This window comes from Rhamphochromis sp. 'chilingali' (assembly GCF_963969265.1).
Source record: "Rhamphochromis sp. 'chilingali' genome assembly, chromosome: 8".
NCBI lineage: Eukaryota > Metazoa > Chordata > Actinopteri > Cichliformes > Cichlidae > Rhamphochromis > Rhamphochromis sp. 'chilingali'.
Genome location: NC_137935.1, coordinates 5,306,982 through 5,323,534, shown reverse-complemented (window position 1 = coordinate 5,323,534; position 16,553 = coordinate 5,306,982). Strand labels below are relative to the sequence as shown.

At 41.8% G+C, this 16,553-nt stretch overlaps 2 protein-coding genes across 7 annotated transcripts in view; one reads left to right on the top strand and one right to left on the bottom strand.

Annotated features, from left to right (window-relative positions):
• The window catches only part of mark4b (MAP/microtubule affinity-regulating kinase 4b), a 59,475-nt gene extending 57,007 nt beyond the window's left edge, over nucleotides 1–2,468 (top strand). For 2 of the 5 annotated variants that reach the window (XM_080888572.1, XM_080888571.1), the window contains exon 17: nucleotides 680–2,468. In XM_080888572.1, coding sequence (XP_080744698.1) covers nucleotides 680–1,013 — 334 coding nt within the window. In that variant the 3' untranslated portion in view covers nucleotides 1,014–2,468. The remainder of the gene's footprint in view (nucleotides 1–679) is intronic. The other 3 variants (XM_080888574.1, XM_080888573.1, XM_080888575.1) reach the window with 2 other exon arrangements.
• A 1,746-nt stretch (nucleotides 2,469–4,214) lies between these two features.
• ckmb (creatine kinase, muscle b) lies at nucleotides 4,215–9,216 on the bottom strand. 2 transcript variants are annotated; one of them, XM_080888577.1, is made up of 9 exons: nucleotides 9,064–9,216; nucleotides 7,555–7,667; nucleotides 7,246–7,342; nucleotides 6,662–6,816; nucleotides 6,274–6,406; nucleotides 6,001–6,172; nucleotides 5,401–5,524; nucleotides 5,111–5,300; nucleotides 4,215–4,784 (listed from the first exon to the last, which is right to left on the bottom strand). In XM_080888577.1, exons 2-9 carry the CDS (start codon nucleotides 7,645–7,647, stop codon nucleotides 4,606–4,608), a joined length of 1,143 nt encoding a protein of 380 aa, XP_080744703.1. In that variant the 5' UTR covers nucleotides 7,648–7,667; nucleotides 9,064–9,216; the 3' UTR covers nucleotides 4,215–4,605. The 2 variants fall into 2 exon arrangements, with proteins under 2 accessions (XP_080744703.1, XP_080744704.1); XM_080888578.1 differs by lacking the exon at nucleotides 9,064–9,216 and adding an exon at nucleotides 8,033–8,051.
• Between the last annotated feature and the right edge of the window lie 7,337 nt (nucleotides 9,217–16,553).

Genomic DNA, 16,553 nt, shown 5'->3' with positions numbered 1-16,553 from the left:
TTCATTTCTTGTACTGTAATCTCTGTAAACTGAGTCTCGGTCTCTCTTTATTTTACTCAAACTGGTGTGCGCTCCCTCTCAGCCTCAGCTGCTCCAGCCCAGTCTCAGGTTAAAAACAGCAGGTAAACCAGCTGCACCAGGCTAACATTAGCAAACGGACTGTGGTGGTAGATGCTGAGTGTGTCTCCCTGTGGTAGATAATAGAACTATAATGCTGGACTAATAGAAAATGCATTAAATTATATTTTTTACCAGCAGGTTTTATGCTGTTTGTTGTCACTTGTTGCTCCAGAACAAGAAGTCCATTACAGACGATAATTATTGATTACACTGAACACTGACCACTTTCATGTTACTCATTATAAAACATTTTTAAAGAAGAAATGTTTATTTTCATATCTTATTTGAACAGCAATTATGTGTTAGTGTAGAAAATAGACTTTGACTCATCTGTGTCCTAGGAACAGAATCAAAATCCAGTGATGTGTGTGATATTAATTGTCTTTCTTCTCCTCCCTTCCCCCTAACCACTCATATTCTCACACAACCACACATTCAATCACTTGTCTTCACACTTTACCATTCATCATCCTACATTTAAATCTCTTCTTCTGCCTTTGCTCTTCTCTTAAAAACTTTCCATCTATCTCCTCCATTTGCATCACCCCTCCCTTTTCAGTCGCCATCTATCTGGGCATCAGAAAGCGGCCGAGCCCCGGACCCCCCGATGCGGCTGGGATGTGAGGGTACGGAGCCCCCGCGACCCGGCCGAGGTGGTGCTAGCGCTGCGTGAGGCGGCACAGGGCTGCGGCTGCCAGGTCCACCTGGCCGGGCCTTTCCTCCTGTCCTGCACCCACGGAGCAGCCGGGGCCCGCGTGGCCTTCGAGGCCGAGGTCTGCCAGCTGCCCAGCGGGCTGGGCCAGAGCAGCGGTGTAAAGTTCAAGCGCCTCTGGGGGGCACCGTTAGCCTTTAGAGACATTGCCACCAAAGTGTCCAAGGAGCTGGAGCTCTGAGGGCAACCGGGGGTGGGGCAGATTGACAACGCACAGGACAGGTTAATGAATGATGAGGGATGCAGAGGAGAAGGGTCACAAGCCCTCTTCTCTTCATCCCTGGGCTCCACCTCAGCTGGCGTGGCTAATGATGCCTCGCCTCCGCCAAAGACCCTCTTCTTCTGATGCCACCAGTCACAGGCAGACAAATGGATACACAGATGTGGATAGCCCACCGCTGCAGGCTTATGATGACCCTTGACCTTGGAGCTGTCAGTGACCTACAATCCCTGCTTAACACCACCACTATAAAAAAATGAGCCCATAGAGTCAGACTGTTTTTGTTTTCATGATTTCATATTTGATGATGATGATGGGGATGGTGCGAATGATGGAGCTGAATAAGTTGTTGTTGTTGACATTGTTATTCCTTTTGTATCATATTTGTTGTCATTCCTTTTTAAAGAGCTGCTATTTAAAGAAATGTTTTCATTTTTGTGTATTAAGTTTATTTTCTTTCTTTAGTGCTTTTAAAACGGGCAGACATTTGGCAAACGTCACATATTTAAGTGAGGGCGTAGTGTGACCTCCGGCCTCTAGAGGGAGACATGCAGAAATGCAAAGACAAGCGTTGCAGAATTTCTGCCCATCCATGAACAAAAGTGGTGTTTCTGCTCATTTGGGAGTCTGACGTGTTTGTATCATTTCAGGTAAACTGCTTCTCTGCCTGCTGGGCTCATAGCTGGCAGGTGAAGCGCTTACAGACAAGCAAAGCTGCCTAATAATACAGGACCAACCTGATTATTTAAGCGTTCGCTCTGATCCTTAAAAACAAATACAACTTCACCAAATGTTTGTCCTTTAAAGTGCTAAGTTTAATGTGTTCCTTGCAATAGAAGAAATTAATTTTAATACCTAACAGGAAGTTCCTGTATCCATGTTGGTTTCATCAGTTTTATGTTGTATTTTTCTTAAAAAGACAAACAAAAACAACAAGCCAATCGGAGTGCATTATTGTGACACAGACACACAAGTTAAACAACCAGTGTGTAGGATTTTGTAGCATCTAAGAGTGAGGTTGGGGAAAACATCCTTACAACCACATGTTAGGCTCTCTCTTAAGCCGGTCTTTGGGTTTCTTAGTCTGACCCAGTTGACGGTTCGATGCTCTGGATGCAGGACAAGCTCTCACTGTGTAGATACAAATGGCTAAAGTTAAGCTAAAAATGTGCAATGCGTAGTTACATGTGCTTATACACTAATGTAAACATAACTATGAATGCCATATACATTTCTGCTAATGGAGCTTCGGGACTCCTACGCACTGGTCCTGATGAAAGTAGTTCCAGTAAATAAAGAGTAAAATGCATTTAATGAAAATACATTTTTGCCCATCAAAATTTTAAAAAGGAATACTTCTTTAAAAAAATGGCAACTAAAAAAATCCACTTCCTGTTTTACCAGGCTAATCCAAACACGATTCTGACAGTCTCCTGGATCACTCATGACCTGCTCAGGGTTTTGTTTTAGCCACATGCCACACGAAGTCTTATCAGTTCACCCTGGAATCGCTGTTTTCCCTTCACCTAACCATAAAGGCTTGAGCTGGCAGATGCTGAGAGGTTAAAAACTTGGTCCATTTTCCAAAAGTGATGACTCATATTTTTAATAAAAACATTCATAAAAGGAAGAAAGAGACCTTTAGGTTTTTTTCGTCATAATTTTATCCCCAAACATACTGTAGTGTAGGAGCTGATGCTTCACTGGGTAGTTAACAGTACGAAACAGTATCCCAGCTTTTTGCTTCACTTGAGTGTAGTGCAATGCAGACACAAAGCCAAGAATCAAGACTTGAATAAGCACCGATTACGATTAACAGGGCTCCTTGTTTGTTTTATTTTTTTTATTTTTTTTTTATTGCTGTAACCTTTTTGAATTTTGTTGAGCACTTTCTTTTCTATTTTTAAAAACTTTTTCCCCTTTTTTCTTTTTAACATCCCATTTTTTTCTTTCACCCATTTAAAGCCCACTACAAAGAATACTAAGAATCATCCTGAATGTCTTTCTTTGCTTATATGGCTGCTTGACTTTACATGGTAAAACCAGCTGTGACGTCTTCAGGTTTCCAGGTAGATGTGCCACTTGGTTACAGTGACGTTACTGTAACCAAATTAGAGGGAACCGATGTACAGGTACGTTTAAAAAGTACCAAATTTCTGATGAACTCTCAACTCAAATGAAAATCTGTCTTACATCAGTCTTTTTTTTTTGTGCTTTATTACACTGGTTTCTTCTTTGAAACATCTTTACCAAACTGTAGACTTTATCCTCTGTTTACCAATCAGACTGCAGCACTGCTGGAAGGTGTATGACTGTTGACCAACCAGACTTAAGTATTGCTGTAAGAGGTTTTTGACTGTTAACCAATCGAACTCCTGCTTTATCAAAGCTTGTGGCGTGCGCGTTGATGAGGCAGTAGTTTAAAGGGGGAATGTGACCTTGAATGACCTTTAAGAATTCATTTTTCTTTTATAAAAACAACACTTTGCTGCTCATTAAAGATCATAGTTACCAAAATTATACCAACAGAGACTCCGCTTAGCGCTACGGTGATCACACATTGGTGCACGGACACTGATAACTCCAAAATCAAAAGGTTGTTGTACGTCTATTGTAACTCTATAAAGCTACGCAACTATAACTTGTCCTTTTCAAGTATGCAGCATCTGACAAAACACTGGGAATGGAAATGTTGGATGTTAGAGCAGATTTGTGATCTTTCACTACAGCAATTTATCTGTTTCATGGGAGATTTCAGCCGCGGCAGGTCTCCACCGCTGTCTGATAATGTGAAGCTGTGATTTAGGGCTAGTTTTGCAGATTTCTTTTTTTGTTTGTTTTATTTTTTTATTTCGTGTATAACGGAGCCTCGCCCCGTGGGGCTGTTCTCTAGATACGGTTAGGGCCGCGCTTTAAGGCTACAGTTCTGTTGTGTAGTGTGTTTAAAGCCGTCGCTGTTATCAGTAAAACTTAACTTATGGGCTGAAATTACAGAAATGATCGACCTGCAATCCTGCATGTCTCCTTGGAAATAATGTGTCACACAAAAATAAAGACTTTCAACCTCGTTCTTATTTTATGTCTGTTTTGTGATTGCTGCCAGTGAAATTAATGTTCTCTTCTCAGGAGATCTCATAAAGAAAAGATGACATAACCAGGAAGCTTGATTGTCACATGGGGCATCATTTAATAGTCCATTATATTGTACAACCAAAAAAAAATTCCTTTGGTGTGCGTGTACATAGCCATGGTCAGACTATGTATGGATTGATCCCAGGATGTTACCAAGATGATGAGAAGAGAGATGGTTAGAGTTAGAAGAAACCAAAGACAGTAGAGGAGAGGATGAGAGGAGTAATGATGGCAGAAGTAAGAAAGGAAGGAGGATAAAGAGAAGTGGAGTGTCTGTTGACGGAAAGAAGAAAGCAGAAAGTAGCCAGTTGGCCGAAACCAGTAAAATAACTTTACAACAAGGCTACCGCTTCATTTTTTTATAAAATAAAAAAACAAAACAAACTCCGACAGTCATTCGATCGTGGGATGTCTGTCCACTTTACTTCTGGGCGGGGATCATGCCATCAATGGACTCTCCCTTCTCAAGCTTCTTCTCCATCTCAACCATCAGCTTGACGCCATCGACCACCAGCTGGACCTGATACACCTCAGAGGAGCCCAGACGGTCAGCGTTGGAGATGTCGAACACGCCGCCCACAGAGGCTGTGTCCACACCGCCTGTGTCAAAAGATGAGGACAATAAGAACAAGAAGGCTCAAGAGGAGGTGTAGGGGGAGGAGGAGTTACCCTTTAGCCACTGACGTAGTACATGCCATCAGCAAAGACAACTATTCCCTTTTATCAGCTTGTTTCAGAGGCACAGCTGGATGACGTGAAATTAAAGGCTCATTCCCACATCAAGTAATTTTACTGGAACTTAGACACACACACGCGCGCACACACACACACACACCATCCGTCCCAAAAAAGTGACACTGAGGTGGTTGTTTGTACACTAAATGCTTAATATGTCTGTTTATAGCTTCAAAAGCATTTTTCCGCACCTGTGCCACGCTTCTGCAGACGCAGCCTGGTCAGGATCTCCTCAAACTTGGCGTGTGTGCTGAGCTTGGGCAGCTTGACGTGCACGCCACCACGCAGGCCGGTTCCCAGGTTAGAGGGGCAGGTCAGGATGTAGCCCAGATGCTCGTTCCACATGAAGCCGTGGTTGTGCTTCTTGAAGATCTCCTCAATCTGAACGGTGAAGAGTAAGAAATTATTCATCCTACGGTTGTTTAAGAGCCCAGCGAGTCCAAAAAAGGAAACCATAGAAAGTCCTGTTTGTGAGTATTACCTTCTGCAGGCCGACACAGAAGCGTCTGAAGACCTCCTTCATGTTGCCTCCCTTCTGCATGGAGATGACACGCAGGTGATCCTCCTCGTTCACCCAGACCAGGAAGGTCTTGTTGTCGTTGTGCCTAGAGGAATAAAACCCAGCTCAGTTTTATTTGATTTACAGGCAACAAGCAGCACTTCTTAAAGAAATTTGTGCCACACTTGCAGGCTTTCTCTCTATATTCAACCAATAAATTGTTAAGTTGACCTTGAAGATCTCTGTGGATATAGTCAAATGACTTACATCATTTGTAAAGGATGTAAGTTTAAACTGCAGCTTCAGCAAACATGAGACGCTTTAAGAGATGTTTAAAAGAAGAAATAATTGGTGTTTTCTTCATATTATGCAGACAGATGGTAATGATGTCAAAGCTTTGCTGAAGAAGGGCAGATGGGAGAATTTCTCTCAGATGTTTCTAATGTGTTTGTGTTTTCATAAACGGAGAAAAGCTGCTGTCTCGGCTGATTACAGCACGTATCTGATCACCCTGCTTTTTAAAGAGGAGGAAAAAAATAGAATTGTCTTCAGATTTATTGATTTCCCATTTCTGTTTCTCACCAGATGCCTCTGGCGTCAGGCCAGTCGCGGGCCATACCGGCGCAGGTCAGCAGGGGGGACACAGGCTTGTCAAACAGGAAGTGATCAGCGATCAGCTGCTCCTGCTCGGCATCAGTCATGCCATCCAGGGGGTAGTACTTTCCCTTGAACTCACCCTCCAGGCTGGACAGTGCTGAGGAAGGAAGGTGTGCGGCACAAAGATGTCAGTCTGTGAATAAAATGAGTTTTATAAACATGTGGGTTATTCTTATAGGTTTGACATTTAGCGTTTACCCTCGATGGACAGATTCTGGATGGCTCTGCGCTCTCCACGGCTGTTGTGGGGGGGCAGGGTGAATCCCTTGATGCTGCGGCCAGTACGGACACGGCTGGAGAGCACATAGTTGGGGTCCAGGTCATCACCACCCTGGAACACAACGCAGACATTATAATTATGTTATAGTATTTCATAGTATATATTTTGATTTCATTTCTATAATAAATTAATGTGTCTTTCATTGACAAACTCAAAGAAATGAAATGTGGACCCACATTTTGAGGGATGTGGAAGTTAACTTCTAAGTTAGTCCAGTTCAAGTACATCAGCTTTAACACAGTTTAGGGAATGAATGTGATTAGGCTGGTGTAAATGTGGAATATCGAACAACACTTGACTCTTCACCTTCAGGTTCTCGAAGTTCAGGTCGGTCTTGTGCTTGTCGGTGGGCTTGTATCCACCATGACGGTCGGAGATGACTGGGTCCAGCAGGTCCTTGAAGACCTCATAGGACTCCTCATCACCAGCAACGCAGCCCACAGTCATGATGAAGGGGTGACCTTGGGACAAGAAGGAGAGTAGGAAAGATTTTAACCATGCTGTATATCAAATAAAGTAGCAGTAAAATAAAAAGTATACAGGAAATGTCTTCACTCTTAATCTTTGTCCGTTTGGTCAAATTCATTAACACAACCAGCCTGACGAGCAGATGCTGACGAGTCTGGGATGATGTGCTGTGTTGTTGTACAGGTGTGAACTTCTTCAATCTTACAGCCTGACTAACACCACCCGTATTAAAAGGAAACAAAAATTTAAATGCCTTTGAAAATGAAGTGAATCGTTCCTGAACCGGCAACAAAAATGTCAAACTAGGAATGAAATAAAAGTAAAACCTATAATGTCAGTAACCTAATCACAGGTCGTATTTGGTTACAGGTTGTGCTACAGTTATTCATGTCTCGTGGTGCCTGTTTGCCTTTGCTTCTCACCAGGGTTGTCGACACCGGTCTGGATGACATCATCCACGGTGAAGCCGCTGGGGGTGGACTTGCTTCTCAGCTTGCCGTAGATCTCCTTGCTCAGCACCTACAGCAGATAACACACGCAGGTCAGCCATGTGACTCACCTGTCTTTACCGGGAAATCTAAGAGATCCCGAAAGAAGTAATCACCGCATTTTTGTGGCATGCATCTTCACAAAACCCTGAATCATGTCTCGTTGAAACGAAATAGCATCTAAGCCCATGCGTGTGGCAGTAAAGTGTCCATGTTTAGACCATGTCAGAGCAGGGTTTGTACCTTGGCCATGTGGTTATTGTGCTTGGTCAGATCGGGGTACTCGTCGTCCACCGAGAACTTCATTTTGTAGTCGTTGTGGCAGTTCTTCGTCATGGCTGTGATTCTTACTCCACCTGACAGGAGACGGGGGAAAGAGGACAGTGTGCTGTTTTAATTATTTAGGCGGGATCATGCAATGTTTCCCTTATCAGAATAATATGACATCCATGAAAAAAAATGTGTTTACTTAATTTACCAGTTATCACTTGGTGTCTATCTGGTGTGGTTATGTAAGAAAAGTCCGTCTTCCTCTTTGATCTTTTATTTTTTACTTTTTAACTTCTCCCTTAACGTCCCCCCCCCCCCCTCTCTCTTTGTCAGCTGTGCTATGTCCCCCCTGCTCTTCCTTTCTCCCAGACGTCTCACCACCTGTCTCCCCCTCACAGCAAACATTATTAATAGCATAGTCATGCCCCCTCCTCCACTGCACCCGTCCCACCTCAAGCTTATAACGATGATTGGCTTTCTCTCCCATCTCACTCAATTCAACGTAACGTCAGCTTCCAAGGGAGGCGAAAGCCTGCATGGAGTAGTTTTCCACAGAAGTAATTAAGCTTTTAAAATAGCTTTAACAAAATGAAAACAGCAGAAAATATTAATTCTCAGAAATAAATGAGGTTCACAGTTTTATTTTTCTATGCTCTATGATCTATTTTGTTTATTTCATTTAATTCCTTTTTAGCTGAGAAAAAGCAGTAAGAAAGAAGAAAACTACTTTGGTCACATAACCTTTTTAACTTCTGCAGAAATTAATTCAATAACAGTTTAGGAATCTGAAAAGGCAACCGGCGCTGCAGCTTCATAATCAATCAGGTTGTTGTCAAGAATAAATATGCAACTCCTCCTCACTTCTTTCTTTTTCGGTTTGCTGTCAGTGTCTCTTTCCTTGAGGCCGAGCTCAGTTAGTGGAGGTGCATTAAACTGATGATGACACCTGGTGCAGCGAAAAGGTCAAAGCCTGCATGCCTCACAGACGGCTGTGCAAGTTCCATGACTATATCAAGCGCTCCTAAACTATTCAAAGACATACCTCAAGCCAGTGCTGCAGGCGTCAGCAACAGATGACAGATAGACGCAACTGCTGGCGCAACACTACAGCACTACAAATGGATATGCCCTCAACCCCACACTGCTGCTCACGTCCAAGAATCTTTCAAAGAAATGCCTACGTTTCAGGCTACAGTGTGCATCGGTAGAAGAGTATTTAAAGTTTATTTTAGTAGCTTCCATCCCAGAAAAAACGTTTCACAAAAATCCAAGACAGAAATGCAGAGGGGGAGTACGTTTTCACGGCTCGGTGTTCGCCAGCGGTGCGGAACCATTCAGTTTTCTGGTTTCCCTCTCAGACCAATTTTGTTCTCAAAAGGTTTGATCCATATTTAAATGGGAAAAACATCAGAATATTTCCCTTTCATTTACCAAAAAGTCAAACTGAAACATTGCATTCAGGGTTGTTTTTTTTTCTTTTACCTGCTTAGGAGAAAAGAAAGAAGTAACAGATCCCGGGATCAGATCCTATCCACCAAATATAGGGGTCGCCCAGCTCTACCAGGTGATGGACTAAAGTATTTATACTCAGACCTCTGCTGCTATTGGCTGACTGGACTTGGGGTCACCTCATTTGATTGGGTAGAAAGGGTTTTCCGTGCCCGGCTGAGTTTCTAAAAGGCAAGAACCGAGATCACACAACACTGGAGACAAGGGACAGACAAGGCAACAGCTGCAGCGGGAGGTCCAACCCTTCACCTTCTGTCTGCATGTAACTGTTTCATAGCAGCCTGCAGGAAAGGACACGGTTATCTGGAAATACCTGTATATTATATGCATGCAAAGCAGGGAAATTGTGTCCACATGTTCCAAGTTATTTAACCTGGTTACAGAGTAACTGTAATTGAATTTAGATAAAAGGTACAAATGTCAAAATCCCAAAGTCATGCAGGAATATATGTATCTAGCGTTTAGTAAGATACTGTGAAATACTAATTTAGAAGAACATTTGCCTCATCTGTTGTTTTATTTTTTATGTTTAACATTTTTTTATGTTAACCAGTCCTTAAAATATATCTTGGGGGAAGAGTGGGAGGAGGAAATTCCTTAGTTCAACCCTTAAAATATGGAAGAACATCAATTTTTATAAATGATTTTAATTAAAAACATACTAAAAAGTAATTTTTGTTGTCACCAAATATGTTCAGGCTAATACTGTGCAGCCTTGTGTCGATCATGCATGAAGCTTTTAATCTGGTTTGACATGGTCACTTGTTACAGTAAGAGTGGGAGACTCTGATGGGCATTTGAACCCTGCTTTCGTGTTTCATAAGTGTTCTCGGAGCAGAGTGACCGGAGTTCTCCCTGTTATCACATTTATCAGCTAAAATAACCACTTTGTCTTGGATTACATCACCGTGATATTCTGGATTACAGATTGGATTTCACTGAGCTGTGGCCCTCTCATCGACCAATTTGCTAAGTGGAGGAGTCTCCATGTGTGACTTTTAGATATGGGGTACAGCCCCCTGTGTGATGTAGGGATGCATAGTGACAGGCTGTGCAAACTCAAAACATTTGGCAAGTCAGAGAAGAGAAAACCTCTTTACATGTTTATCTCTGAAGATGTGAGAAGTTAAGCGTCTGTCTGCTTCCTGTTCTCTCCTCTGGATTTTAACCAGTTCCACTCAGTATCCTGTCTCGTGTGGTTCAGATTGCTCAGGTCCTGCTCTGTTATGTACAAGCGCCAGCATCATTACCCTCCCAGCAGTAATATGATAAATCTGGGTAATCTACACGTAGACAGATGCTAAATCATCCACATCATGTGACAGAAAGTAGACATTGTGGGGTGGAGCTGAGAGGCGCTGTGACGCAAATGGCAGTCTCGGGTAAGATCCAGCAATAACTGAGATTACGCCACATTTCATATCTCACATATTTCTATGCATTCATATCAAGAGATGGATTACAATTATCCCTTCAATCTCACCAAATAAACCTCCTATCTTCTCAACTAAATGAATAATCAGAGTGATGGGAATAAAAATTGGTGCAATATGTAACAGATAAGTGCAAAAAAAAAAAAGCCTGGAGGAAATTTTAGTACAAAAGAAGGAGATTGTACAAAGCTGCAGAACCGGTTTGGAATCAGCATGATTACATGTTAGCAGGAACACCGACCCTGCATCTGACAATAATCACAGCTCTGCTGACGTCTCTGAGACTGTGGCAGTCATAGCTCATGTTCCTTCCTCTAAACTCTTTTTGGCTGCAGCTTTAACTGTTCACAGAAATTACTTGTAGCATACTTGTAAGTATGTCACTTGTACCATGGTTGCTTAAGCGTAAGCATGCAGTGTGTTCCAGCCTGCAGGACAAATGTTGACCTGCCGTCAGAGCGCACAGTCCGCCTGTGGACATCCGTCTTCCCAGTGAACTAACCGGACACTGTGTGCTGTGTATAAATGTTAATAAGTGTCATTTAATGCGTGATACTTGCCGTCTTCTTGTCTGTGTTCTTATTCTCTTTGAAGAATCGGACATTGGTTTTAGAAGACAAGTAGATTATGTATACATCTCTAGCATTACTTTCTTTGACCTCCATGTTTTAGAAGCAGCTCTTGTTGTCCTGAGAGAGGTTCCTGTAGTAAACTGAGATTTGCAAATCATTTATAAGTGTTAACTGCCCTTGTCTGTGTAGTTAGAAGTGATACCTGTCAGATGAAAGCAACAACTTTTTGTGCTACCTTTGCATCAAGCTGATGTCAGCTTGGCACAGATTTCCTTATATGGTCTTCTTGGGCACTGAGTCTTTGGAAGTGGAAGTGAGCATAGTAGGTCACCCTTAACTTGTGCCTCTGAAATCATTGTGAGTAGCAGTGAATGCACGGTAGAGCCCAGAGTGTGGAGCATTTAAATCAGCTTATTTTGTAGCAGAACAAGTTTGACATTCAAACCTGTAGAGAAAATAAAACCAAAGACGAAACAAAAGACGTTTCTGTTTAGTAACCGTCACAGGGACGTCATACTGTGTTCAGGTTAAACGGTCCACCGGTCATTTAAATGCCCAGTTTTCTAAAAATTTGCTATCACTTGAATATAAATGGATCATCTGTGATTCAGTGTACTTTCACAGTCAGTGTGGAACAACTTTTGTCTTCACACAACACGTTTCTGCACATTTGTGGCTTCAGATTTCTGCAAGAGTGTTGTGTTCATGAGTGCAGGACTTTAGAGAGTCACCCTGAGTCTCTGCTCCTTTGCTCTAAATCAACCAACGGGCTCCAGTTTCACAGCTGTGGCCTGACCATCCACAGACATGGCTTTCCAAATTAGTCTTTCCCTCATGTCGCTGCATGTTGCTCGCCCGCTGTTAACACGCGCTCGCATGAATGAATGTGCACCCACTTATTACCATAACAACCAGTAACAGGACGTCAGTGTGTGCTCTTTAATATAAACAGCGACACTCATGCATAGCTTTTAATTAGTCAGCAAACAAATAAATGTATCCCCTACATACCTCTAACATGAAAAACAAAGGGATACCCATTCATATCTGATTCAATTGCATGAATAATATAATATCTAGCAGCCCATAACTGGTCTCTAAACTCTATTTCACATTTTAATGTGCAGTTTTACCCTCCACTGCATCCTTTCAACATAAATCCTCCTCAATAAAACTCAAAGGTCAGGCTGACTGACGTGTGATATCTGCTGTGTGTGTGGCACAGCTCCAGCATCCCAGTTTAGACTGTCACCCTATCCCCCAGCACTCGCCCATACTGCACTCCACCTCTCCGCCCTCCAACACATCCCCAGAACCATGCAGCTGCCTTGGGGGAAACGGGCACCAAGGACAGTTATGTAAACCAGGAACACTGTGTGACTCATTTGTAATGATTTTCATCTGAAACTCAGAAGCACTTACATACCGAATAACACAATATTCACGTGAGCACATAATCCAAGTTTGTTCGTTTTTTTTCCCCTGATGTTAAAGCGTTGTGTTGTTAAAAGATTTGTACATCAGCTCTGACACTCATGAAGCAACAGGATAAAATAGTCTGCACAGATTCAGTTTGTGTGTGTGCAAACGTGTGCATGCATAGTTGCATAACTTATTATAATCAGTTACAACAGGCTTATATTTTTGCCTAGTTTTAGACTAACACTTAAAAGTTTACTTATTAAAAGTAAAAAATTTTAACATCCATCCATCTGAAACTGGACTGAAAATAAAATAAAAACTGATTTAAAAAAAAACACTCAATATAACAGCTGTGGGCGAAGCATTCATACAAACATGCAAGATCTCATAACAATCAAGGATGTGGCCTTTACCATTATGTTGATGTATCTGTTAGCACTGCAGGTTTATTTGTGCTTTTGAGCAGTTATGCTTCCTGATTCCCAGACATTGTTTTGAGCATTAAGGCAAGAGACACGGAGTATTTCATAAACTCTGTTTGGGTCGGCTTCAGCGTGATAGTAGATTCTTATTCACAGCAAAGGCTTCAGGGAGCAGCTGAGGGCTACAAGCATTCACACATTCACACATGGGTGTTGCCAGGAACAGCTGGCAGCCTAGGCCACTGATGGCATCCCCTGATGCATGTTTGTGATATTTCTTTCTACGTTATTAAACAACAGCTTCTTAATTTGCTGTTGTGGTACTTGTATTCAGAGAAGAGAGATAAATAAAACCCAGAGGATTGAAAGTTTGTGACGCTTCAAAGGCGTGGTGTTGTTTCGAACTTAACCTGAAACAAAATCACCTCTTAATCCCTGGGATAACTTCATTAAGTCTCTCATGAAAGATGTTAGAAATCTTAGGAAGTGGCAGCAGCCAGGATTCGGGATGCTCGTGCCTTCTTAGCTTCTGATCTGGACTAACAGCTTCGAACTAACAAGTCCTGAGCCAGAGGAGCAAAAAATTATGTTAGCAGCTTGCGGCGCCTGCAAATAGACTCGGGCATTTGTAAGACAACTCTGTGGACCTGTGTGGATTGTGTGAAGGTTAAGGCTGTTACACAGTGGAAAGTGCCGGGCTCACTGAAGAAGAATGATGTATATGTATGTTTTAGTTTAGGGTAAAACACTGATGAGGACAACAAGATGTGCACTGAAGAAAAGCAACTGCCTTTTCTTTATCTAGGTGCACTTAGGTTATTTTAAAAAGTTCTGCACGTGAGTAATGTCACCTTCCGAGGTGTGTGTTATGTTCACATAAAATTCATGTTTAATTTAATTTAATTTCTATAATCTTAGTTTAGCTCTTTTTTTAAAATAAACTGGAAGTACAGAATTTACTCCATATGTTAGGAGATGAGATCTTAGTTTTTTCTTTTATCCATGTGTCCAGTGACTGCACACTTACAGGAACACTGGCTTTATTAACATTTGAAGAGCAGCACTGAACAGTCACTGATCATTGCAGAAGTTGCATTCGTGGTGGCCTGTTAATACGCTGTCCTACAAAAATAAAATAAAAACATTAGAAACTATCTGACACATTTAGACGAATTCAAGTCTGAACACAACATGAGTGGAAAAAATCATCACAATCACAAAGAAAATATTTTTCTTGAAATAACTGTGATGAATTTTTACACATCAGTGCAGAAATGTTTCATTATTGAAAAACAAAAGTAGAGATGCTGAACTAAACTAATACGTATGTGGCCGCAAAATGCAGAAAACGCAATAAATTCAATTTTCAATTCATTTCAATTTTATTTATATAGCGCCAAATCATAACAACAGTCACCTCAAGGTGCTTTATGTTGTAAGGTAGACGCTACAATAATACATACAGAGAAAAACCCAACAATCATATGACCCCCTATGAGCAAGCACTTTGGCGACAGTGGGAAGGAAAAACTCCCTTTTAACAGGAAGAAACCTCCAGCAGAACCAGGCTCAGGGAGGGGCGGGGCCATCTGCCGTGTCCAGTTGGGGTGAGAGAAGTAAAGGTAAATACATTTTGAATCAAGTAAAAAATTTATTAAACTTAATAAAGTCAAATGCACTAACTTACTCTCAGTAAGGAGATGATTTGCATGTATGGTTGGTTGAAATTAGAACATTTTTCAGAAAGTTCTTCCTGATTTTAAGAGACTCGTCTGTGTTTGTAAATCAAAGTCTGTCCAGATGTTTGGAAGTGTGAATCCTTATAGTCCAACCTGACACTGTGGCTAATGTATTAAATATATGTCTTTGTATTTTCATTTTATTTAACAGTAGAAAGTAAAAGATTTCTTTCTTAAACTTGCCTAAACTTTAAACACACGAAAATAAAACCTGAAAAATTATGTAAGTCACTGCTATCAGGGGTTGAATGTGCCCTCATGCAGCATCACCGGTTCTCAGAGCGTGTTTGTCAGTCTAGTGTCCACATTCAGTGATCAGTAAGTGATATCAAAACCAACAGAAAATGGACACAAAGCAGGGAGATTTATCGAAGAATGACAGGAAGATGATGAGCCATCACTGCAGCATCACTTTTGTGTGAGGAACACAGTGGGAGGGGTTTTTCTGAATACAACATCATGCAACTAGTTTATACGCTTTTCAGATCCCAGTTTGCGACTGTCTGTGATCTTGGTGTGAATCCTGTGGAGGCTGTGGAGGTGAAGCTTCAGTGAAACACGAGCTGCTCGTGAGGGGAGCTCGAGGGTGAACCATGGAGGTCTATCTTTAGCCCCGCCTGACCGGCCCTCGGATCTCCAGTGCCAGTTCTCCTGATTGAATTGCACTGACTCAGCCGTAAGTCAGGCGTTCCCTCGCTCTGTTCATTCATTCGCCGTCAGTTGAGTCGACGGAGAAGAAGACGGTTTAACAGACACACACCAGGAAACAGTTAATATTTAACAGTTTTGTTGTAAAAGACATTGACGATTTATCTGGGATTAACTCACAGTATTTATTATTCATACTTTTCCTTCACATGTATGTCTTTATTTACTATCATGAACCTGAAAAGGCTTTTTAGGCACCTGCATCTTGTTTTTTTTTAGCCATGCCAGCAGCACAGGGATAGCCCTGTTGGGTGAGCAGGCCACCTCTTTGGTTCACACCTGCTTCATGGATTGCAGTAAAACTTGATATTCAGAAGATGAATCATGTTGACCTTGATGATATTGTCCTTTACATTTCATCTGCCCAGCTCTTTGGTTTCCAACTAAATGAAACATATTTCTGCCCAGTGCTTACTAACACAAATTATACAACCATGCTAAAATGAGATGAGGAATATAGCCTCAACATGCCCTCAGTGTAGAGCGAGCAGATCTGACACATATGTTCTGGCCTTGCCCACGATCGTCTCCCTTATGGTTAAGAATTTTTAACATTTTCAAAGACAATTCGTACATTATGCTCTTGCATAATCAACTACTTCAAAAATCAGTAAAAATTAATCTAAAATAAGAAAGGGGGGAAGAGCGATGTAGCTTCTAAAAACATGGATGTTGTTTCTGAGTCTGCAAATTGATGCTAATTTAAAGTGCTCTAAAGCTGCATTTTTAAAGGCCATCAGGGGGCGACACGTGTGGTTCCTAAAAGACTTCCTATAGCAATCTCTGAGGGAACAATGCTCTGCCCTGACCTTCGTTCACGCTGAGACTGAAGAAGTCACTTGGACGAGTGACGAAATGTTTCTCCCACTGAAAACGCTACGTCCAGATGGACAGAACCTTTTGGGACTTTTATGGGGGGACAATAAAGTATATTGTATGGTATCGAATTACTTTTTTCATTTTTGCTATGTCCTGCTGGGAAAATCCCCATGAACCTGCACTATTTCTGATGACCAGCAGGGGGCAATCGCTGTGGCTGCAAAAGAACAAAGAAGTCCATAGGAAAACAACTCTACTGCCCTAATTGGAGTTGAATATATGTTATCTTTTATGTACAGACACCAAATACCTGTGGAATATCTGCATGCTGAACTTTTTTTTCTCTAC

Bases quoted from the DNA above. Each gene is read 5' to 3' on its own strand.
- ckmb (XM_080888577.1), bottom strand. From the start codon at position 7,647: ATGACGAAGAACTGCCACAACGACTACAAAATGAAGTTCTCGGTGGAC. The intron at 6,407-6,661 runs GTGAAGAGTCAA...GTTGTGTTCCAG, and splicing joins TGAACTTCGAGAACCTGAAG to GGTGGTGATGACCTGGACCC. The intron at 6,173-6,273 runs GTAAACGCTAAA...TTCCTTCCTCAG, and splicing joins CCAGAATCTGTCCATCGAGG to CACTGTCCAGCCTGGAGGGT.